A 24,805-nucleotide genomic window follows, 5' to 3' on the forward strand; every position below is an offset into this window, starting at 1 on the left:
ACTGCTGGCTCATGTTCAGCTTCCTGTCAATCCAGACTCCCAGGTCCCTTTCTGCCTGGCTGCTCTCCAGCCACTCTGTCCCCAGCCTGTAGCGCTGCATGGGGTTGTTGTGGCCAAAGTGCAGGACCCGGCACTTGGCCTTGTTGAACCAGCAAATATAAATATATAAGCATATAAATATAGATATATATACACATTTTAAACATTTTGGAGTTTATATATAAAGACCTTTATGTATAAATACATTAAAAAAAATCTATATCTGTACCTATATCTCTACCTGTCTCATCTACACCTCCATCTACGTAATGGATGTATTTTGTTGGAGGGCCATGGCTGTGGTGTGGGGCTCAGGTCTGGGGAAGACTCAGCCCCTGTGCTGCTGCAGCTGACACTGCAGCCCAGCAAAGTGTAAGAGTCTGCAGCATCGTGGTTTGAGCTTGTGCCTGATGGTTTGTATTTATTTCTTTGTCCCTTCATGCCATTCTATAGGAAAAGGATGGGATTTACAGTTTCCCCACAACCACCCTGGCCCATCTCAGCATTTCTAGGCATCTGTCTGTGTTTAGCTCTGATGAACATGAAGTGTGCTGAAGCCTGTCCTAGGGGAGAGACACAGGTGTGCACACACACACACACACACACACACACACATATAAGGGGCTGTTGTCTTGCAACTGTTTATTTTCCCCTCTCATTTTGCTGACAGTCATTGCCTCAACCCAATCAAAAAGTCACTGCAGAGAGAGGCTGAGGACAGTGTGGAGCCAGAGCCCCACTCCAGGGCCAGCAGTGGCAGCTTGGGCTTTGGAGAGGAGACTGGAGGCTAGAAGTGATGCTTTTCTACTTGGCTGCTGGATTTGACTAGAAACCCTCTGTTTAGTATTTATAGCACAGGTACTTACTGATGATTACTGATAATCTGCAGCCTGGTTTATGCCAGGAGAGCTTTGGGATTCAGTGCTCCCTTCCCTTCTGGTTACAGGGCTCAAGGGGGCTCATGAGCACTGCTGGAGGAGACTGAGCCTGCGGGTAGTACCTGAAAAACTTAATTTAGCTGGGGCACAAACATCTGTTCAGACTTAAGGCAGTGAGATGTTTCTGCCTGTGTGCAGTGAGCTAAAGTTGTGTTGATTTTCTGCTCCCTGGAAGGACTTTTAAATTTTTTTTTCCTTTCCTTTTTCCTTTTCTTCTTTTCCTTTTCCTTTTTCTTTTTTTCTTTTTCTTCTTCTTTTTCTTTTTCTCTTGCCTTTTCCTTTTCCTTTCTTTTCCCCCACACAGTTCTGGCTTGAAATTTATAAAGTGCCTGATCACCCAAGGAGCATCTGCATCATTGCACAGAGAGCAGGTGGGGACAGGCCACCTGCTTCAGGTTTGGAAAGTGCCTCTCATTTAAGGGGAAAAACTTTTAAGGATCTATAAGCTGAATTGGATAAAAAACGTCAGCTTAGAAAGACCAAGAACTAGCAGAATCTAAGCAGCACTAAGAAGGAAGCCCTGACAAAAAAGCAAGCTGTGTGTAATAGGTCAGGAACAAAAAAGGATGAAGGGAGACTTGCTTAGGTAGACCTCATATTTAAGTGCAGAACAAGAGGACTTGAGGGCTGCTGGCTTCTAGCACAAGGCAGGAAAATATATGCAAGAAAATATATGCAAGAATATATTTTTATGTGGTCTTTATATACTTTGTTGGGTTTGTTAGGCACCTAAGCAATGGGTACGGGTCCGCCAGCAGCAGAAAGTGGGGAATTTTTGGTCTGTAATTTTGCAGGATCTTGCCTATGGACACTCAGGTAGGTGCTTAACAAGTGCATCAGCTCAGGGGGGGACTGCATGCATGAAGCATGGCAAATGTAGTGCATCTGTTTAAGAAGGGTCTGTGAAGTAAACAGGATCCTATACTTGAGCTTGGTGACATATTCTCAGAGAAAAAACATTTAGAGAGACATGAAGACAAACGGGATAAAATGCAACATGATTTACCAAGCAAGGCTAACCTGAAATCCTCAACTGATCTTGCAGATAAAGGAAATCCAACAGTTCTCCTCCTTTGGGATTTCAGTGAATCCCCTGTCTTCGTGCTTGGAATATCTAACAGTATAAGCCACGCTGGAGAAGGTGGGGATTAACTGAATACCTCAGGAATGGGTGGGGAACTGGCTAATAGGGCCTTAGTAATGGTAAAAGGAGAAGTTTTTCAAGGCCTAGGTTGAAGCTTACACTGATTACCATCTATCTTCATTAAGGGCCTCAGCAGAGGAATGCTGGTGTCTGCTGATAGTACCTGGAGAGAAGGATGGCACAAACTCACCAGGAGCTTCAGGACATTTTAGTGAAAGGACCTTGAAGACCATGAGCACATAGGAGATCAAAACCAGCTGGTACAGCATGGTAGAGGTGCCCTATTGTCCCCAAAAGCCCTGTGTCAAGAGGGAGCACACTGAGCTCATCACACGTGCTATGCCGCTATCCTCTGGCTGTGCACTGGGCTTCCTAGTGCCCTGGGTCCTGTAGCCAGAGCTGCACTTTGGTTGCCATAAGTTCTGTATAACCAAGCACAGCTGGGCTATCCATGAACAGACAAACAACTCCTGTGCTGGGTACACCCCTCTGTGGGATGTGTGCATCTGGTGCTCCAGAGCCTCTCAGGGAAATGCTGCACTTTCACATGTAGGAAGGTACATACAGGAGACACTAAATAGGCTGATAGGAGCATTGCTCCTGTGAAAAGCATGTGCTGCTCAGCCCTGAAGGGGAAAAGCAGTGGTGCTCGTGGCATCACGCTGGGCTCGGCTCCCCCTTGCTCACAGCTACCAGGGAAACCCATCACAACCACGCTCTGGGTTGTTAAGCTTCTCCTTGCTGTCACCCATCTCTCTGCATGCCTCATTTCTGACTAATGTAAATACCCGCCCCCATTCTTTAGCATAATGAATACTAATTCCTTAATATCTGTCATTTTCTACTGTATCTCCATTTTCCTGCTATCCGTCTTAAGAGCACCAACAATTGCTATCACCGTTTGTCTGCTGTGTGTATATAATTAGAACAGTTGGCTCAGGTAATTACTTTTTGCTTCCTTCAGTTCCTTCCTCTGCTTTGCACTACTCTGCCTTGTTGGGGTTTTTCTTCATTTCAGGCTCTTTGGAGGAAGTTTTCAAAGCAGGGTGCGTGGCTTTTAACTCTACCACCCATTGAATCGGAGGCCCCCAGCTGCTAAACCTTCTAAAACCTCCAAGTTTGCTGAAAACTCCAGAGCAGCCAACTCTCTCACATTCTCCAGGTCTTATCCTTGAGGCTCTAAGTGGAATTGGGTAACTGGTATTTCTGCAAGTGAATTGCCTGGTTGGGAAAATTGCCTGGCTGTTTCTATTCCATCAGGGCTGTCAAGAGCCCAGCACAGCGCATGCTCAGCTCACTCCTAGTGTTCCCAGGGAAGGGATGTGCAGAAGCTGAACCTGATCAGCCCCTCACCTTCTGCTGATGTTACCTGGATGGACACAGCAGCTGTAAGTATGGGGCATGAAGCAGCAGGGAAAGGAAAACTCGTGGGGAGGCACAAAACAAACCCATGTTGGAGTCCTAGGAAACTCCTGCACTCCTCCACCACCACATCAGAGTTTGTCTTGAAAGATTTCCTTTTATCTGTTTAATTACAGCTATTGCAAAGACAGTTAATAGCTGATGAGCATGCCAGTATATTTTAATTTACTACATTGAGCACACTGAACAAAACCACAGCTCTTGACCTTTCCTGTAAGTGAAAGGGCAGGACAAGATTTTCTGCCTTCAGAGCCCAGGAGAAGTGTGGCAGGGACCACACAGTGCTGGTAAAGGGACCCACCCATGTAAATTCTTTTCATGTCAGCTCAACAATAGGCTGCTTAGCATTATTTTAATTTCATACAGTCATTGTTCATGTTGGGAAGGGAAAAAAGTGGGAGGAGTGCTCTGACAGAAGAAAATGCTGCATGTTGCACTATCTCCTCGGGCCCCTCCAACCTCCCTCATCCTGCACTAACACTTTGTTACTGCCTTGAAGGTCTTGGGTGATTTAATGTGCGTGGCTGCAGTTTGTCATTGTGATGGGACAGATCAGTGAACTAGCCACCCTCTCCTACCCTCCAGGATCATGACAGGACAAAACCAGATTTATTCTGGATGCTGGAATGCCAGGAACCACTGGCCCTTTGCCTGCCTGGGTGCAGGCACTGCACGGATTTGGGACCCACACCCCTTGCTGTCCCCTCGCCCCAGCCAGCTCCTGCATCTATTGATTTCTAAGGAACATGAGCTTGTGATTAAAGTTTGCTCATGCTTAGGTGCCTTCCTGAATTTGTTCTTGTGTCCTTACTCCAGCAAAAAACTCTCATTGATCTGTGCAGGAGCAGAGGCTGAGTGAGCCCTCAGGGACTGTCCATATATTTGCAGCGTGATGCTCTTTAGACACGTGACAATTTCAGGGCAATTTTGTAAGATTAAAACAGCATTAAAAGTGTGCCTTTAACTGGCCATAAATGAATACCTTGACTTGTCTATAGTGGTTTGATATTCCAAGCTAGGCAGGAACATTCAGCCCTGGCTTGCAATCTATTTTATCACCAAAAAGAAATTTTGTAGGTTAGATAAGTCAAGAGCTTACTCTTGCAAAACTTCAAGTTGTGTCTGTGAGCTGCAGCAAGGCTGCATCTAATATTCAAGTGCAGGAAGAAAGGGAAGGCTCTTTCTAAGGCTCAGGAGAGATGGCAAAAAGATACAAAAAGACCAACACCATTTTACACTTGTAAAAACACCCCTAGTAGATTCATATTTTTTAATCTTCACTACAAAAGCTCTGTAACTACAGCAAGGCATTAGTTTCTGATGACTAGCTACCTTTTTTTTTCTTTTTCTTTTTTTTTCCTATAGCCTCTGGCATTAAAGCTCTCCGTGAAAAGACACTTTCGAGCTAGTTCAGGCAGTTCATTTTCTGTCAATCAACTCTCAGGCTGGAAGTATAAAGGCTGTAACATGACAAGATTTCTATTTTAATATCTTTACTCTTGATAAGATAATCCTAGAGGAATGGTGGTGATCAAATATTTACAGGCAGTGCTCACTGGCACAGTCTATTGTAAAATTAAATATACAAAATTATGTGGGGATAATGTTAGTGTTGTGATATGAGGACAAAAGGCAGCACACTTGAAATGAAGGTTGATTCCTCTTAATATATCCTCCTCTGTGGCAGGGACCAGTGCTGCTGGAATGGAGAACAGAAGATCAGCTTTCATTTCACATCTTGTGACCTTTCTTGGCTTTGCAGTAGCTTGGTTTTTATTTAAACATCTCTGTGTACCTAATGATTTTGATTTTTAAGTCTGTATTTGTGTGTGTGTGTCCTGTCTGTGCTTCTGTCATGCACTAAATAATTAGAAGAGCCTGGGAAAGAGCAGTATTTTGTCCTGAGCTGCTAAGTTTGGTCCCAGTTTTGGTATGGGTACCCTGGGAATGGCCAATGCTGCAAGAAGCTGTGCAGGAGGGTGGGGACTGAGCTGGAGATACATGTGGGGGTCTCTGCCAACCACTGCATGGTTCAGAGCAAGTGGTTACCTCTGAGAAGCATTTCTTATGCACCCCAGAGTAACCCTATGCACTCTAGAACAGACAAACCTGCGCAGATCCCTGTTTTTTTTCAGACCACAAGACTCACAGCAAATGCACTTGGGGCCAAACCTTTGCAAGAATGGATTTCTTGCCCTTTTCTCTATGCATCCCTGTTGTATGGAGGTGAAATACACAAGTGCCCTGAAAGTCCCCTCCTTGCCCAGATTGTCCCAGAGCAGCTCTGGCAACACCTCAGTGCACCAAGGCTCCCATCGCTTTTAAATGCTGCTCTGCTGGGGTTCAGCCAGAGCCTGGGGAAAATGAAGTCCTGGTTTAGGCTGAAAGGCCAGCACTAGCTAATAGGGGAAATTACTCCAGCAATCATCACTCCTTTCCTGTCACTATGGTGACAAAAGAAATGACAAAAGCCTGAGCAGAAAGAGATGGGGTGAGACAAGTAAAGAGGGACAGAGAAATTGCTTGGTGGAAGGGTTGGGGGCAGAGCCAAGGAGAGGACAGGCAGAATGGAGCCACCTCTCCCAGATGGATGAGTCCCTGTCCCACCTGTGCACATGAGTTCTAAGTCCTACACACCAAACACCACAGTCAGTGCCACTATTGAAGTCCTAAAAAAACCAATAATCCTAGCTACTTTATGCCATGGCTTTAATCTTAAAACATTTACCATTGATTTCTTTGTACTTCCTTCCTCAACAGCAGCTGTCACTTGCCTTGAGGCCACAGTCTGCCTGGTCTTCCCATATCTTGGCTCTGAGCATCCCAAGAGGACACAGGGAGGAACTCTGCTCTTCAAAGCCAAAGCAATGATCACCTGTGGCTGAGAAACAACGTGTCAAAGAGGAGGGGTGAGACCCTGCCTGGAGACAACCCAGGACTGTGAGGAGCAGCTGAAAGCAGGCCAGGGATGTGCTGCTCAAGCCCTTGTCTCCAGAGCACCACTGGTGGGATTTAAGGTCCTTCCAGCACCTGCCTTCTCTCCATGAGCAGAGCCAAAGCCACCAGCTCCCAGCTGCCTACATAGCAGGTCTTGAGCTGCTCAGGGAGGGGATCTCTTGCAGAAACTCTGAAGTAGAAACTGGGCAATGGATGCAAAAAAGTACAGGTCCAAGGACACCTTGCCCAGGTGTCCCAGCTGGACAAGATCCTGGGAGTTGGTGCACATCCTGCAAAAAGAGTCTGAGTGGCTTGGCTACTTTAAGTGGGATTTTTATTTTCTTTTTCCTGGAGTCATCTTCTAAAAAATTGGGTAGAGAGGAAAAAGGGAGGTACAGCTGGAAGCAAGAAAAAAATGCTGGAGAGAGCAGTGGAGAAAAATCTTTATCCTGGAATGCCAAGCCAAACATCTCCCCCTGACCCACCAAATAATCTTTTTTTTTTTTTTTTCCAAGAAGAAAAATTGCATTTTCCAGCCAGCTCTATTCATGAGTGATTGTGAAGAGCTCTGCTAATGGGCTGTGCCAAGCTGTGGTCACCCTACAGAGCTATTGGCAGGAGAGGTGGCAAGTTGGAAAGGACTACAAGGGAACTCTGCATGATACTTTTTGATGAGCTGATTATTCAGAAATTTCACAGGAACTGAAATACATCACTCTGTTCTGAAACTCACAGCCCTGCCAACACACAGGACAGCTTACATGAGCAACAGCATTTTCTCCTTTACAGTTCTGCTGCCCTGAACATTAGGAATAGGCTGCAGGAATGGGACAAGGCTTCCCAGCAGCCATCGACCAGAGTGACAGGAGATGAAGAGTGGATAGGAGGACACAGAAAACTGAGATGATAGAAATGGTTTCAGTACTTTCATGGCTGTTGCTGTGTGTGTATATGGGCTTGAAAGTTTTTCATTACTTCTATAGGTCCTGAGGCATTACAGTTTCTATTGCTTTACAACTATGGTGAGATCCACCCCAGATCCCACATGCATTCAGGTACTTCTTATATGAAGGAGTGCTCAGTTTCAGGGTGCTGTGACAAACCAGACACTGACCTTGACTCTACTCATCACAGCCAGAAGCCTTCATCCTAGATGTCATCCTGAGTTTGCAGCCAAGTCAGGCTCCCGCAGAGACCAAAGAGTCATTTTCCCCTCTGTGCAATATAATTAAAACCAAATCATTGTGCTATTTGAGCACAGGATCAAATGAGAGCCTGATACCTTGGTGGATAAGGTGCATGTGTTCTGGAGGAGATTACAAGGATGTCTGTGTCATGGAGTCATGTATCATTTCTGAAATACTACATGAGGGTATCAAGGATCCAACATGGCTTATTCCCTACCCATTGGTCTGACCACACACAAGAACTTTTGAGCTTCCTGGGGTGGACCAGGGTCTGGTGCTGGGAAGGACACTCCTGCACCTTGAGCAAGAACGATGCTGAATAGCTGAAAAATACATGAGCCATGTACTAGTGAGCACAGTTAGCTCTGTTGTGCTATGAAACCCCCCATCAGGGCCTCTCCACTTGCACCATGCCCATCTGAGCCCCTGGCACTGGTAATTTTCCCCGTGGTTTCTGCTTTTGGTGGAGGAGCTCAGCACCCTGCAGCACCCCCTGTAGCACAAAGGCAAGCCCTGGCCATGATTCCAGCAAATAACTGAGGCTGGAGAGGACAAAGTTGGTTACAAAGACCATCAATGCCTTCAACACAGACTATCCTCACTTTTCCAGCAACTGCATCTTTGTATGCAGGGCTCTGCCTTTGGAAAATTAAGTCTATAGAAAGTGTATGAATGATCTAGACAACATCCTCAAGGCTCAGGGCTCAAGAAAAGGAGAGGTTTACTCCACATACTGCTGCAGGGTGTCATGTACTTCATGATCTGCTTTTTCTAATCTCTTCTTATCTCTCTCTCCAATCCTTTCTCATGTCCCTCATCTATTGCAAATTCCCTTTTTAAGCCAGAGCGAAACACATAAATATTTTCAAGCTGCATAAATAGGCTGTTTTGTGCATAATGCCACAGGAGGCTTTTTAAAAAATGGGACCTTTAGTGCTGTGATAACGGCCTCCTCATTTACACAAATTAAATCTTCCATAGAGCTCAGCACTCATCTGCTCAGCAGCACCCATGCAAAAAGGCTGGCACAGTGCCCGCTCATCACAGGCTGCAGAATTAATACAGAATATTCCATACTTAATAGCAAGCCACTGAACATCAGGTTTGGAATACCTTGCAAATGTACCTGATGCTCAGGTTTTTTTTCTTTTAGCTCTTCTCCAGTAGCACAACCATTGTTTTCCTTCTATGTGAAAACACAGCTGCTTTAAATATTAAAGTGCAAAAGGATAATGGTTTGTTAGACAATTTTACAGTGTCTGTGACCATCCTGACTACTCACCTTTTCTTCTCTGTCACTTCTTGCCCCCTGACCTTCATTTCCTGTTTATTCAGCCCTTATTCAGGGTCTCAAAACTGCAGACACCATCAAAACATACTTTTCATTTACTCTGCATAGAAAAAGAAATAGTGTTACAATCTCTAGTTTGTAAAAGGGATAATGGAAGATATTGGTGGCCACATTGGGTCATGGTAAATCTTTGAATAAAACTGGCTTTCCAGAAGCAATATTTTAAAAGTACCACAGTAAAAACCAGACTCAACCATCAGCTCTAGTGTTTCTATTTATATTTGACCAGAACAAAGACTTCAAACCAATGCACTTAATTCTTCTGCAGTACAGAGCAGATAGACACTTAGGGAAAATTATGAGAATCCATGTATTATGTATTTTCATACTTGTCAGGTCAGGCTGCAACCCTTTAGCACTGACTATTTTGGAGTACTTGTATTTGTTCTGGACAGTGACCACCCTGCCCTGCCAGCCATGCAAAACACTTCCAGCCTCTCCTTTGGATCTGATCCTGACCTCCTCATGCCTTCAGGTAAACCTGTACCTAACAGCCCCCCCCCTCAGCATGGCTCCTATTGAAAGACTTGGTTTATTTTGCTTTCTGTTCAGGGGTCACTGAAAGCTTCAGTTGCAATTCAGGAGCAAGGTTATGGGTCCTCTTTTCATGCATATCTTGCAGACTCATTTTTATTCTTTTCCATAGGTTGTTTGAGTTCTCTTCCTTTCTTACCTGTTAGTGACCAAAACCTAACCCATGGTGGGTTTCTTCCCGTGTGGCTCTCCAAACACAGCATTTCTTTCCGAGGGAGAATTCCCATGGGTGGCTCCCATGTTGTTGCAAGCAGGACACATTCATGCCAGTCTAACCCCAGCGTGCTTACTGTCCCATCAGAAGCTTTTACAAGAGTGTTTGCTATCAGCTTGAGCTCCAGAAGCATTGTGACAATGCATTAAATGGAACAGAGAAAGGAAAAGATCTTAGGAAGTGTTTTATTTCTTGTGACACTACCTTACTTGACAAAATGGTAGCTTTCCAAGTTCCTTGGCTAGTCTGTTGCAAAGCTTTATTTTTTTAAATGAATTATCATTATGCTAACATATCTAATTTTTCTATGACACAGTTGCTCACTAACCTAATCTGAAAAAGTACAACATGGAGTAAACACTTTGTAATGTACCCAAACACAGTTGCTACACGATTTTCCTAGAACTTTAGTTCAATTTAGGCCAAGGGACAATTTAAAAAGAGATTCGTTCCCAAGCACACAATTCGGAAAAATATGCGTTACCACTTAGAACAATATTTTGAATCAGTTCTGTTAGTTGTCTTAGCTGAAATTCAACCTTGATGATACCCAAATGTCCAATAAAATTTTTTCAAGGAAGAATCCCATATTTGTAGAACAGAATGAAATTGCTCAGCTGCAGCTCCAGGGCCGCTGAGAGCTGGAGAATGAGGTCTTCCTTTCTGGGGAATTTCTTATGTCGCAGGATGTTTTTCAAACACTTTGTTACCTGAGAAATATCAAGCATAACAGATAGTTACATATAATAGTATCTTTGATCTTTGTTAGTAAGACAAAATGTAAGGCTTTTTCTTGCTAATGAGTCAGGTGCTCATTACCATGTTCCAACAGGAAACACTGACAGCAACAGGCAAAAGGCAATGTTCAGTGTTAAATCTACACACACTGCAGATCCTGTTATTGCCTGTGTGATAAAGGAGAAAATCCTTGCACACAAGTATTTTAAAATTTTGTATCAGAGCAAGGAGGAGTATTTTTTTGATTTATTATCTACTTTTCAATAAAGTTCATTTCCAAATAATAGTAATGCCTGCCTTTCATATTGTGCTTTTCATTTCTAGTGCACAAAGCTCCCTTCAAAGGAGGTCAGAGCATTTCACAAAACAAAACAAAACAAAACAAAACCAAAAAAACAAACATGAAGTGAAGCTACCTCTCTGATGTCTCTGAGTAAGGCTGCACAGTCCCCAGCTCTGTTGTCTGCTTGTCATAGGAACGAAAGATTACAAAGGGCATCTTGTGTCATCAAATCCAGCTTCTTACTTTTCAAATCAATTTTGCTGTAATAATCTCATGCAAGAGTCTTTGGGGTGCACGATCTCTTATATAAGCTCTTGCAAATGCTCTTTCAAAATCATCATCTCTTGTATATCCTCATCAATCCTGACCCGGCATGACTCTACCTAATGCCAATGTATTACAAACCAGTGATTTAGGACCAGCACCCCCAAAAATTCCCCCAGTCTCACATTCTGGAGGATGAATGGGGTATTTTTCCCATGTCTGTTCCAATTTTAAGCATCTCTTGGTCTGTTCCAATTTTAAGCATTCATCCTAATGGCTCATCCGAGCAAAAGATCTGTATTAGGTGCCATGACAGACCTGGAAGGTATTCCTGAAGCAGAGAAATAGAAATGGTGCTAATGCAAACTGGGCATTTGGATTTACCCCTGCACATCCCCATCCTTTCATGTAGAGCAGAGTCTCAAGGATGCTCAGTGCAATATATTTCCAATGTCCATCACTCGCATCCTTTATCAACCAGTTAGCTGCTGAAAGAGTTATGAATACCTTTCCACCTACCCAGCCTAAATACCAAAACTTGCACAAAGGCAGCTTTTAAGCTTTGAGGTCACATTTGAGTTGCTGCTTCAAGTGTCCCTCTGGGCAGTTCTATTATGCAGCAGCTACAGCAGTAGGATAACACGATACAAACCTTTGCTAATAGTTGATCTTGAAGTGGGCTTTTTGCTTGGTATCCTCAGTTTTGTACCTTCACTTCAGAGCAAGTTTAGAGCTGGCTTCAATACTTGGAAAATTATTTCAGCTTATTTAACACAAAGCTGTTACCCAACTGTTAGACAAGGGCACAGCCCACAAACTTGTTTCCCGGGGCTGTGTGTGAGGCTTGGATCCTTTGCTGCTGTTGTGGCTGGAACTCCCCAACCGCCCACTTCTTTGATTGTCTTTTCTCACTGAAACATATGTTTCCCCTTCTGATGGCATTTGGAGCAACAGTTCCCATTGTATGCCACTCCTGACTGACAGTTTGATGGCAGCCTGTAAATTACTTGGCACGTGTTTTGTGAATCTGCTTGCAGGAGGGTTTGGCTGCTTAGTAAGTGCATCCTTCTGAAGCTTTGGGGGCAAGAGATTAGCAATATTTAGCACAGGTTTGGGTACAAAAAGTACTCGGTCACAGGTGAGATCATCCTTATTTGAAGCATCGTTCCACATCTTGACACTTTTATCCCAGTGCTTTATCCCATGGCTTTCTTCATTTTCATCTCATAAACGTGACACACATAAAGCTCAGTGATGAATCAAGAATAGATCAAACTGAAAGTACTCACTATTTGACAGACAGCCCAGGTAAGCATTCATGATGCTGGATGTGCAAGTTAAGAGAACATTTGGTCCTCTGTCAGCTTCCTTTGCTAACTTAACACATTTGCTGCTTTGCCTTTATGCAGCACAACCTTGCCTGTGTCCCTGGCCATGACGTTTCTACTGTAGCTATAATTACAGGATCCAAGCAGTGCTGTATGGAATTCACCTGCTCTTTACAGCTGAATTAAATGGCCATCTATACAGAAATGGAAGTCCAGAAAATGAAGTGTTTAACTTTCAGCACAGTATTAGTTACAGCCTCAAACCAGAGCCCTAAACAGGTGTGAGGAGGACATCATGCTTATGCTGGCCTCCCACAAGAAAATAACTTTTCACTTATAACCATACTTTACTGCAGCTTTGTTTTCATAAGAAATTATAAAATGCTTCAACAATAATAATATGCTTCAATCAGATAACAATCAGGCTCAATACTGAGGCTGCTGTGCATTAGCACACCACATTTATTTGGGGAAGCCTGTTGCCCTCAGCCTTTTAAGGGTGGGTACAGGTGCTGTGCACAGTCACTGCCCTTCTTCTGGCAGTTTACATCTTCCCTTGAAGTAATAATTTGACTCCTGTGCATAAACTGTCTCCCTGCTGCAGAGGTGGTGGCTCTGGATGCTTTACACTTCAAAAATACCAGCCCAGGCCAGATTATGTTTGTCAGTTTGATTTCTGTTGATATTAACTTTCCTTGGATCCAATTGAAATGACAAAAAGATTACTTTATATGTACTTACTGCAGAAAAAAAGAGAATTTTGGGTGAAAAAGCATAGTGCCTATGATCTGATCCATCTTCTCCTTGCTATTTCCAACTACTTAAAGCATAATATCACACTGAAATGCACACTTGGAGTGCTGCATTCTCTTCCCCTGACAGATTGTTGTGGTATTTTCCAAGGTGACCTTCATAAAACAGGTTTCTTTTGAAGCTTATATTTCACTCTCAGGTCATAACAATCTCAACCAGACAAGCAAACAGTCAGCTCCTGCTTTCTAATTAATGGTTCTTGGAGGTTTTTGAGTGGGGGATATAATTAATAGCACTTAAGTCTGGAGTGCAAAGAAATCTATAGCTGATTACGAGGATGTGTATTTATTCAGGGATTATATGCAAACAACTCCTAAGTGCAGCCATGAACAGCTCTCACCGATACTCTCTGGAAAGCCCTCAGGACCAGGCACCACCTTGAGCCTAACTCCAGTGTAAGAGCTCAAAAAATTGTCTTGCTTATAAAATAAGGCTCCTGCAAACAAGAGGTCCTTCCCTGCTGTACTCCTCTGCCCTGATCCCTTTGTCCTTCCCAGAGCCACAGCCTGTTGGATTGCTATGCCTGCTTGGTGGTCCTGCTTGCCAACAGCTGCCTACACTGGAGGAACATGACTGCAGAAAATATCTTTGGCCATGTTTTGCAGCTGTGGCATCCACACAAGAGACAACCTGCTCTGTGCTCCATGCTGCCCTGGTCCAGCATTTTTGGGCTCAGTCTGGCCGTATTCTCACTGCCCAGCACATGTCCCAGATCCACTTGAAGACATAATCATTATTTTGTGCTTTCATTCAGTTTAAAGTACCAGGTACAATGGGAGGGATTTTCTTTCAGCTAAGCTCCCAGAGAAGGGTTCGAAGAGAAGGGATCCATCTTGTTGTAACTGCCTAAATGTAAAGAAAGTGATAGGATTGCTCTGGTCCTTACATGTAGCATAGATTGTCAGAGGTTGCAAAGCAAAACCAGATGCAAACCAAATTGCCAGCCTAAACTGCCTCTGGTCATCTCCTGCTAACAGTGGTAATTTCCCTGCTGAAGTCAATGGAACAGCATCTTTTCACTCATGCTGAGATCTTGGTGCAGAAGAGGCAGCTGTGAGGCAGGATGAGTGCTCTCAAAGAATGAGATCATCTCTCTTTCACAGTGGGGTGAAAAAAAATGACTAAAATTCATATTCTCTGTCAAAGTTGAAAAGACTGTGTTCCCTAGAAACATTGCCAGTCTGGGAATGAAGGGGGGACTTGACATCAGAAATCTTGCACCACTGTGCAGCCTTCATTATTTGGAGAAATTTTTAAATGAATTTTGCATGTTGAATGACAAAAAATATTCAGATGGTTAAGCAATTAGAAGCTATTGAATATTTGTAACTCAGAAAGCACTAAGCAACAGAATATCACTGTCAATCCCTTTATGCAAAGAGACTTTTTGACACTGTACGTAAGACTGACTACTTTTCTAATGGCATAAAAGTATTACTTCAGTTATGCATAAGCTAGGAAAACTACTGAAACTTGTGCAGCCTGGTTCTTTCTTCAGAAACAAAAATAAAGAGTGAAACTTCCTTTGAAGAGAAACATTTTTCATATACTATCTGAAGGTTAGCAACTCTTTTAATCTTTAGCCTTTCTGCTGGCATGTGTAATTTAAAATGCACAAAACAGACTATCAAAACACCTACCCAGTTATAAATAGATAGAAAATTTGAAAGGTGCATCTGAAAATAGGAAGTTGCAAATTAAGATGCTGCAGCAAATTTTCCTCATTGTGTAATGATTCTTTTCCCATTGATCCACCTTGAAGAGTGACCAGTTATCAAACACAGGTGGCCATATGACAGCATCACTGAACAAGGAATGGCTTGGTCCTAAGCAAGAAAGTGACTAACTGGGGCAATTGCTTTTTCCCACAGAAAGGTTTTCTTTTCTTTGCTTCTCCTCCTCCAGAGCCACAAGAAGTTCTGTTGCACTTCAGCCCTGCAGACACAGCCCCATGAACATCCCTGCAGATCCCACACGTGCTGCAGATGATTCAGAAGTGACAAATCCTTCTAATGAGATGGGACACAGTGACAGGGGGACATGCAGTAAAAGACCAGAAATATGTGAAAACCACAAATTCTCTCAGTCATTTCAGTTTCATCTGCTCTAGCCAACTGTACAAGAATGAATTATTTTAAAACAAGTATTTTTTAATGGTGTAAAATTAGGAAAGCTAAATGGGGATAACTTCTTGAAGCAAATGTCTGGATACTTCTGGGGATTGGTGTAGGAGCACCCAGCTGTGGCTCCCCAAATAGCCAAGAGGGATCAGCTCCAACAAATGTGCAGGGAGAGAATCAAAATCTAAATCCCTTGTTAAAGTACATCTTAAGAAGTCACCTTCAAATCCTTCTTGATCAGATAGCCTACAAATACAGATAAAAGGTGCCTCTGTACCTGATCAAGTCATATAGGAGTTGTGAGAGTTAGTGAAGGACTTGTGAGTTATATAAGGGTAGCTCTGAAAGCCCATCCTGTCCAGGCTAATGAAGTTGAGCTGGACTTGTTTGAACAAAACACTTAAGTAGAGAAATAATGCATGAGGCCTTAAAAATTGCCATTTATGGCCTTCACAACACCCACATTCAGCTCTTTCTGACCTTCCCTGTGCTGCATGAAAAAGTTCAAGTCAAATAGCATCCAGGTAAACTTATCAATGGCAAAATAAATCCTTTGTAGGTGAAAAGCACAAATAGCTCTGAAGAAAGATGTATATAACCTTGTTAATTTGCCAAAAGTTTTCAATCTTCATCACTTTAGAAGCAAGCTTAAGAGAGTAGATAAAGTTTCAGAAATTCAGAATGTGCTCTGATATACCTTTATGTCAGGTTCAAAGCCTTAACCCTCAGAAATAAACTATGTCAGGGAGAAGAGACTGACAGTAATACCTTTTGTTGGGAATCAAGGGTTGGAAGGACTGCCTGTTTTAGGCAAATACTCTCATGATAATGATGTCGGTAAGATGTAATTTACCAGTCTGTTCTAGGAAAGGTAATGACCTTACTGTCATGGGGAACTTATCAAGAGGTCATCCATGCAGTGATATATTTTCATAACAAATGGAGACAAAAACCCAGCCACATGACTTTCCTTGAAGATATTTATACCATCTATCTGGCTTTGTGTTTAGTATCAGAAAAACCTCAGAATGTTTTATTGATATATGGGGATTTAATTCCAATTTTTAACCAGATTAAAAAAAAATGCCACAAAAAACTACCAAACATATAATGGGGACCCACATCACATTGCAACAGGGCTATGGCTATGCCTTTTTATCCTAAGTACTGCTCGTTTGCTGCTGTGCCCTAGATGAAGTGCTACATAATGCCTCTTTTAGTAAAGAGTGCTTACATATGCATTACCTAAGGATATGCTCTTGCTGGCTGAGTAATTAATTTTTGAGAAGCATATTTCTGAGAAGGTGAAAAGTGAGTGTCTAATTACAACTCCAGCAGTCACCACGTAAACTTGACTGTGCAGTCCAAACCCTGATGCCCCAAACCCTGAGGGGTCCTACTTCCCAGCTGCCCAGGACAAGTTTCCTTCACAGACAGGAATTAGGGTAGGTACACAGCTTTCTCTGTGCCAGTCCACAGAAAAGTTGGCACAGCTAATTCGACTGGAGAAGTTGAGAGCATGGTCATTAGGCAAGATAAAGTGGAGGGGAAAGAGTCTGATGAACCAGGCCAAACAGAGATCACAGAAGGTCACAGGATATGGGAGCTGCCATGTAAGAGCACCACACCCACTGTCTGGGTTAGATCAAGTTTGCTCAAGCTGGGCTGCAAGCAGTGAGTCACAGACAGACAGGAGGGATATTTATGGCATTTAGGTTCTTTAGAGGAAAAAATAGGAAACAGTTAGAAGTGACAGAGAAATGAGAGTGCTGGATGATAGCAAACAACATATGGGGAACAGGGGAGAGGGAGCTTTTGGCATCCCTGCTGCAGTGTACATTGTAGCATAACTCGTATTGATCTCCAGGGGCCAGTTCACTTCTACTGGAAGAATCTGGCTTGTGGGACTCCAGGTAGAAAATGAAAACCTTTCAGTTTGTAAGAGCACAAACATTAGTGTTTGCCAAGTGTTTTCCATTTTCTTTTCTGCCCTGTAAATCTTTTTTTTTTCTTTCTTTCTTTGAGAGCCTGTGGAAAACTTAGCAGAACAGGCAGTTTTCCAGCAGGCTTACTCTTGAAAGTTGAATGCACGGAATGATTTAAGATTTGCCAGATGAAGTCCAGGTTCACAGTCTGAATTCTGCTGGGATTTTGTATGTATAGAAGCATACATGTATCTGGGTGGACACAGACACAGCAATTTTTATCTCATCATAGAGGTACCAAGGCTGTTTTCTGTTCTGAAAACACAGAGAGCGTGTATTAGATTAAACATTACTCTGAAGTAACTGCTGGTGATTCTGATTTCCAGATATGTTATTTTTTGCTGTCTGGAAACTAAATGCTCTAGGATGCTGCTGATTTATTCAAGAGGCAGAATGATACTTTATCCACTGAATGCTATGTTTTTTGGAAACACCACAAACCTGAGAGCTTTCCTTTCTTTTGTTCCGTTCTACATATTCTTCCTCTGTCCTTAAGAAGCCTATGGAGGACTGGACAGAGTTTTGGATGTTGCAGGAGTAAGTTAATATGTAATTGTTACCTTTAATTTTCCTGAAAATACTTCTTCAGGGTTGCTGCTTCAGCTGCCATTTCTTCTTCTGTCCTCCACTTGTCAGGGGAATCCTCTTTGTCATGTCGTTGCAACTTTTTTGAGAGAAGAAGAGAAAAAAGTTTTTTGATATTTTTGCAGTTGTATTGTCAAATTAAGGGCATGTCTGCATGCAACTAATCTAACTATGCCATGAGTCCAAAGGACGGAGGGACCTGGTGATAAAGAGATGAAGGTTGAAGGTTAGCAATTTGAAGTAGTGACAGTAGTTAACACTGGCTCTGATGGATTTATGATGATGATGATGAAAGGTGCCTTGTGATTGATAGGCAGTGATAGAGTTCACCTTTGTGAGTTGATGGTCAGTTACCTTGTGAGTCTTTGATGCAAAGCTTGTGGATAATAGGAGAACAAACACACTCAGGTATTTTGAAGTGCCCATTACCTCCGTGGAGTGGGCAAGGCAGAAGCTGCCTGGGCACCTTGTCAGTAATTCATGTAAAATTTTCTCTGGCTTTTCCTCTGCCCATGGGGCCACCTTTCCCATCAAAGACCTATTGTGATAACAAAGCCCTGTTGCAGCTGTTTCACACTGGCAATTTATACCAATAGTTTTCAGAAGAAATATATTCCCTCCCTGCATGCAAGTTATTAGTCCTTCCTTGCCCTTGTTGAAAGTGAGACACAGCCCCAGTCTAGAAATAAAACTCGTTCTTTTAAGCACAAGTGTATTTCACTGGTAAAAATTATCAAAAGTGTGTGAAAGAGTTGATTTTTGTATCCACCTTGCATGATGTGTCCACAAAAATAGGTCTGATTCCATATGCATTAAGTGCTACTATCTCAGACACAACAATTTCAAACACATCATTTGCCTCTCCAGAAGTGGGAAGAAGCTGATGGTTTTGCTGCTCTCCAATAGATGGGAGTTCAATTTCATGGTAACCATAATGTGCCAGCACTTGCCTTGCTATTTCTACACATGTCAACTCAAAGGATGCCTGCCACTCATCAAGAGGAGACTCCCTTTACAAGAGACAGCAGAAACATTTGCATTAATTGTTTAAGGACTGAGATTTTTAGTGTGTCTCTAGGTACAGAGCACGGTACAGATTGTATTAACAGCATCAGTGCTTCTGAAGAAAATTATAATATCAGCTTTTCATTAATGTCACAAAGTATGAAATTAAAGAATTTAAACCTTTTATTCCTGAATAAATTTAAGTACAGAGGATGAAGCAATGAAAAACAAGGATGAAGCAATACTGAACCTGCCAAGCAAACTGCATTACTGTATGTGGCATGTTTAGCAATAAACTATGATCATTAGCATTCATCCAACTCACAAATACTTTTGTTTGTGCTGTGTTTCTCCCACTCGGAATTTTGCTGCCAGCTGTAGCCCTATGTAGTTTTACATTCTGCAGCACAGGTTTCTTCCTGCTCAGCAGAAGAAGCTGCATTAGAAAGCTACTCCCTTTCATGCCAATATGATAATAGCAGCTGGAGGCAAATTAAAGTGCATTACTGTTTGATTATCAGAGGACAAACTTCCATTGTTAAATTAGCTCTGGATGTGTTATAAATCCATCTTGTAATAACGCTACAGAATTATGAAGAAGGATTGAAAAAGGCAGGAACAGATACAGTGCGTACATTGCCACATGCATCCTTTGTGCCCATGTGCCTGCTCTCACCCACTGTCCACACCTATATAGTGTACGGGTACCACAGCTGAGCTGGTGAAGAGAGGGAACTATAGGAAAGAGCATACAACACCCTGTACTTTCCATGAGCACTTCCACTTCCCAAGGGGATGCACCAGGATGAGCCAAGGGGTGGTAAATCAATTATCTGTCTGAGGTGTGAGCTGTTTTTCTAAAAAGGCAGTGTCTTGCTCATTCCACCTAGCACCAGCAGGAGATACAGCATGAAACAGCCAGAAGGCAAGGGAGGGCAGCCCATGTTTCTCAAGGTCTCCTTGTTTAACCTGCAAGAAGTGCTTTTAGTGACATGATTTGGCTGCTGTTCTCCCTTTCTGTCCTGTTTCTGGACAGCCCAGTGAGAGACCAGTAAATGGGGATTTGACATGAAGTTTTTTTATTTTATTTTCCCTTTTCAAAGAAATTCAGGTGAACAGTAATAAGGAAGCATATCCTGAAATGGCTGTTCTTGTTTAAATTAAAACTGTGTGGAGTCACAGACCACAATGACTTCTCAAAGCTGGGAAAGGAGGTTTCTTTTGCTACATAACTGCTAACCTTTAAAAATAATCTATCTTTGACTTCAGGTTAAAAAAGACACAGGAGTAGCAGCAATGAATTCTGTAACTTGCCTGGAAACCCAACCTATTTCAGCAGCCCTGGCTTTGGGTACCCAGCCTGCAGCAAGGCCCAGCCTGGCCCAACAGCTCTGGGCACAGCCTTGCCCTGCTCTGCACCACAGGCATTTACCTGCTGCTCCTCCTGAAAAGATAGATCCACATTTTTGGGGTATGATGAAAAACAGAATGCAGTTTTAATTCACTGCCATGACCAACATATTCATTGTTCAAGTCACATACAGATGAATAACATTTCAGCATAAAATGTCCAGGTCTTTGCAAGCAGGATACCAGGACTATTCTGTGTCCAAGCTTCTTGCTGTGTCAATAATTTCTGAAGAGCAATAAGCAGTTATCACCACAGTGCCACTCAGTTTCTGATATTACCTAGCCCTCAATGTGGAGATTTGGAAAACTGCCTCTGGTGGCTGCCTGCCCTTCCCTGCTACCACCATCCTGCAGCTCCACTACAAACCAAACCATATTCCAAGCCACTATGAAGCCCATTATATTATGGATAACCTTGCTGAAGGGTGTTCTGGATACTAAACATTATGCAAGATCAACAGTACCGAGAAATGGTACTGGGGGCTTCTGGTGCCACCTCTAGTTCAGCTATTGAACACACCACAAATTAATGGAAGCTGGAGAGCACAATGGAGCCCACCTGGGCACCTGCCCAGTTCTTCAAATCTTCTCTTAATATCTGCTAGTGGTTTCAATTGGTGGCAAGATACTGGGAACACCGCAGGGCTCGGTGTCAGCTGGTTATTTCATGGGTTATTTCATGTGTTCTTATGTAAGGTACTTTTCAACCAGGTTCAGCTTTCCAAGTGAAGGCCTCAGTAAGCAAGAACCACTTTATTTAAACTTTCTTATTTTTTTAAAAAGAGATTAAGACAGTCTCCATAGTATTCTGGCTGAGCTGGAAAGCTACTTTCAGGGAAGAACATACATATTTCAGCATTAAATTGTATTGATTTAGAATTCAAGTGGGAAACAAATATAACAGTCAATACTTGTTTCTAAGGGACTTCCATGCCTTGGAGTGTGTTCATATGCAGACACACATGCAAGTCCCAACTGTGCTTCTTTACAAACATCTGATGTGCTACTGAAAGTTTGGATGATACAGGGGAATCAATGGTCTGTACCTGGAAAACACTGCAAGATTCTGCTCAAAGCAAAGGGAAAAAATACCTCTTTTAGCCAGTTATCTATCTGTAAAAACTAGTGATTTCCCCTTGTTTTTCTCTTCAGTCAGAAAAAGATGGAGAACTTGACATCCTTACTCAGATATTCAAATACAGATGAGCTCTAGAAGTCTTTGATACTTTCTGTACAATTCTACTTGTGCAAGCTCTAAAAACAAACAACAAAACCTTAACCAGAGCCCCGTATCATCCATCTGACATCTTTTTCTGTGAGAGACATTTTGCCTAGATTTTCCTGGTGGAGACTGACTGATCCACATCCTCTCAGAAACATTTTTCCTACCCTTTCCACAGTTCCTGGGACACGGCTTTCATTTTACCTGAAGGCCCCTGAACAACAGCCACTGTTCTTGGAATAAAAACCTCCAGAAGAAACTGCTCACCTTCAGAATCCCTTCCCAAGCCAATATGTCCCTTTCCAGTAGTGATAAGCAGGTGCTATTCCAACTGAGATTAAAATGGCACAAGGTGAGGTTACAGGAGTCACTTCTGTGAAAAACAATGAAGTGTAGAGGACAGATTTTGCTCAGGGTCCTTCAGGAACATCTCTGGGGTGATGGGGCCACAAGCAGTGGCTTTTGCAGAGCTCTGCATGCATGCTGGGCTCTCTTGCCAAACACTCTTGGGTGAGCAACAGGAAACTTGGCCCCCCTGAAGCCCATGTCTGCCATAGATGTGGAGCAGGAGAAGAGTGGGGAAGTGTAGTGAAATGAGGCAACCAGGTGCCACTAATTGCCAGGTAGTGGGCGTGAGCTTGTGTTAAGCCCACCTGTGCCTGATTAGGGTGGGGCCCAACTGCGCATGAGCAGGATTAGGGGGCCAATAAAAGGTGAGGCCTAAGACACAGGCCCAGCTCAGTCCTGAGCTAGCCAGGAGAGAAGTCAGTCCTTCTCTGAGCAATAGCACTGATCCAGGCTAGTCAACCCTGAGGGCTATAGGCTCAGAGCACTATTTGTGAATCTCTGCTGGAACACCTGGTTGGACCTTGAAGTGCTGTACTCTAGAAGAGATTCATCTGGCTACAGGGAAGCACAGTCTGTTCCCAGCAATGGGATGGTAATGTTAGCCAAAGCTGGGTCAAAGAGATACAAAAAAATACAAGGAGTATGAAAAGAAAAGGAGAAAGAAAAGAGAATTAGGAAGCTAAAGTGGTTAAAAAGGAAGAAGAAAGAGAAGGAAGAAAGAGAAAGAAAGAAGAAGAAAGAAAAAGGAGAAAAAGAAAAAGGAGAAAAAGAAAAAGGAGAAAAAGAAAAAGGAGAAAAAGAAAAGGAAAAAGAAAAGGAAAAAAGAAAAGGAAAAGAAAGGAAAAAGAAAGAAAAAAGAAAAGGAGAAAAAGAAAAGGAGAAAAAGAAAAGGAAAAAGAAAAGGAAAAGAAAGGAAAAAGAAAAAGGAGAAAAAGAAAAAGGAGAAAAAGAAAGGAAAAAAGAAAAGGAAAAAAGAAAAAGGAGAAAAAGAAAAGGAGAAAAGAAAGAAAAGAAAAGGAGAAAAGAAAAGGAGAAAAGAAAAGGAAAAAGAAAAAGGAAAAAAGAAAAAGGAAAAAAGAAAAAGGAAAAAGGAGAAGGGAGAAGGAAAAAGGAAAAAGGAAAAGGAAAAAGAAAAAGGAAATGTAAGCTTTGGGTGAGGATCCTGGCAGACACAATGAATACCACACACAAGGGATGGATCTTTGTGAGATGTCTCTGAGTGTCTCAGAAGCATTAACGAAAGGTAAGGAAGCAGATTAGATAGCTCAGATAACTCCAAAAGGAGTTGATAGGATAGCAGAGTATGAAAAGTATTTTCAGAGAATCTATATCACACTAACTTTTTCTTTTAATATTCTGAACAGGCACCAAGACACACATTAGGCAATTCTCTCATCGCCGTTGCCCAGCAAATTACAGACTGAATCTGTTCAACATTCGTCAAGCACTAAGAATCTGGTTTATAACTTAGTCCATCTTCTTGCCTTGCAGTACAAATAAATGCACTAGTTCTAAGATATGCTCTTCTTCAAGCTGATCATTACTGATGTCTGACTTCTTGGGCTTCCTGATAAATTATCCTCTTCTTTCACCTCAAGCAGAAAATGCTCTTCCACCAATAATCTACGACTGTCAGTCTTGATTACTTGTAAACAGTGAAGCTCTTTGAATATTTCTACTTGTGAAAAGTGTTCATTTTCTCACTCATGTCTCCCAGTATGAGATGCTGGCAGACCTGACAGCTGTGCTTTATGTTATTTTATTAAAGTTGTTAGTGCTGCAGAATGGTCCACATTTTTATCACTGCAATTCTTAAGGGAAACACAAAATTGTTTTATAACACATTCACATCAGGGAGCATCTCTGTCTTGCACTTTGTGGAGAAGCCCAGAATTCTCAATGCTGCAGACTATAGGGGACCTGGTTCTAGGACTGGCTCTTGCATGAAGTAACATCTGTATTATGGTTTGTTCTACTCATGCCATAACACCAGCAGAAAAGCAACTGTGTTACTATAGAGCACTAGCTAAAAGTATTGGGGAAAAAAGCTTTTGCATTAGTTAGCACTATTCTCATGCTCCATGAATATTTACTGTTGATAGTTAAGAGTTTATAACCTCCAAAGCATTTCACTAAAAGAAAAATAATAGTGATGGAGACTACTTTTACCAAACTGCTGCAACACAACAAAACTCAACTGTCTTGGCAATTATAAGGTATAAGATTATCAAAACCAGCAGCTAACAAATAAAACTAAACAAAACCAAATCAAAACAAAAACCCCAACAACATAAAACACAGAACAAAACTAACTTCTCCCAGCAGTTTGCCAGCATTAGATATTACCCAGCTGGTGGTGTTCATTAGTATCCATACTCCTTGGGATACCCAGGTATCTTTTCTAAACAGAAATCTAACATTTTAATGAAATCTGTTGAGTGATAGAAAGTTCAGCATCAGATTAACATATGAATCATGAGGCAGCTGAAATTCTCATCTCTGCAGCAGAACCCTTCTCCAGAGACAAAAAACTTCCCAGGGCTGCTACACATACCACTTCCTCCAGCTCCCTTATGGATCCAGAGCTGTGTGATGAACACCCACCCACAGCACATCCTGCCCTATTCTTGCACTCTGGCAGGCAAATATGGGAGGTGGAGCAAGGTTTATCCTGAGCATCCTACCATGTGGCAGAAAAACCCAAGGACTGAGCAGACTATGGCTCCTTATTCCTTTAGTGATACTAAGGATGTCCTTGTGGTGACTTCCGTCCGCCTGCACCTCCTCTCGTATTGCCTTTACATCAGCTTAGTTTCTGAATTGCCTCTTTTACCCTTTTCTCTCTGGTCTTGTCCTCTTTGGTCTTTCCCCCAGTACTTGCTTTCCTTTTACTTCTCTTTATATTTGGTTTACATTCTCACAGTAAGACTTCATTTCC

General features: G+C 42.4%; 1 protein-coding gene across 4 annotated transcripts in view; it reads right to left on the reverse strand.

Annotated features, from left to right (window-relative positions):
* Positions 1–9,956: 9,956 nt before the first annotated feature.
* The window catches only part of FHIT (fragile histidine triad diadenosine triphosphatase), a 512,422-nt gene continuing 497,573 nt past the window's right edge, over positions 9,957–24,805 (reverse strand). For all 4 annotated transcript variants that reach the window (XM_008503541.2, XM_030458483.1, XM_030458484.1 and 1 more), the window contains 2 exons: positions 17,858–17,961; positions 9,957–10,476 (listed from right to left, as the gene is read on the reverse strand). In XM_008503541.2, the coding sequence (XP_008501763.2) occupies positions 17,860–17,961 (102 nt within the window). In that variant the 3' untranslated portion in view covers positions 9,957–10,476; positions 17,858–17,859. The remainder of the gene's footprint in view (positions 10,477–17,857; positions 17,962–24,805) is intronic.

Source organism: Calypte anna, chromosome 12 (genome assembly GCF_003957555.1).
Source record: "Calypte anna isolate BGI_N300 chromosome 12, bCalAnn1_v1.p, whole genome shotgun sequence".
In the NCBI taxonomy this organism is placed as follows: Eukaryota; Metazoa; Chordata; class Aves; order Apodiformes; family Trochilidae; genus Calypte; species Calypte anna.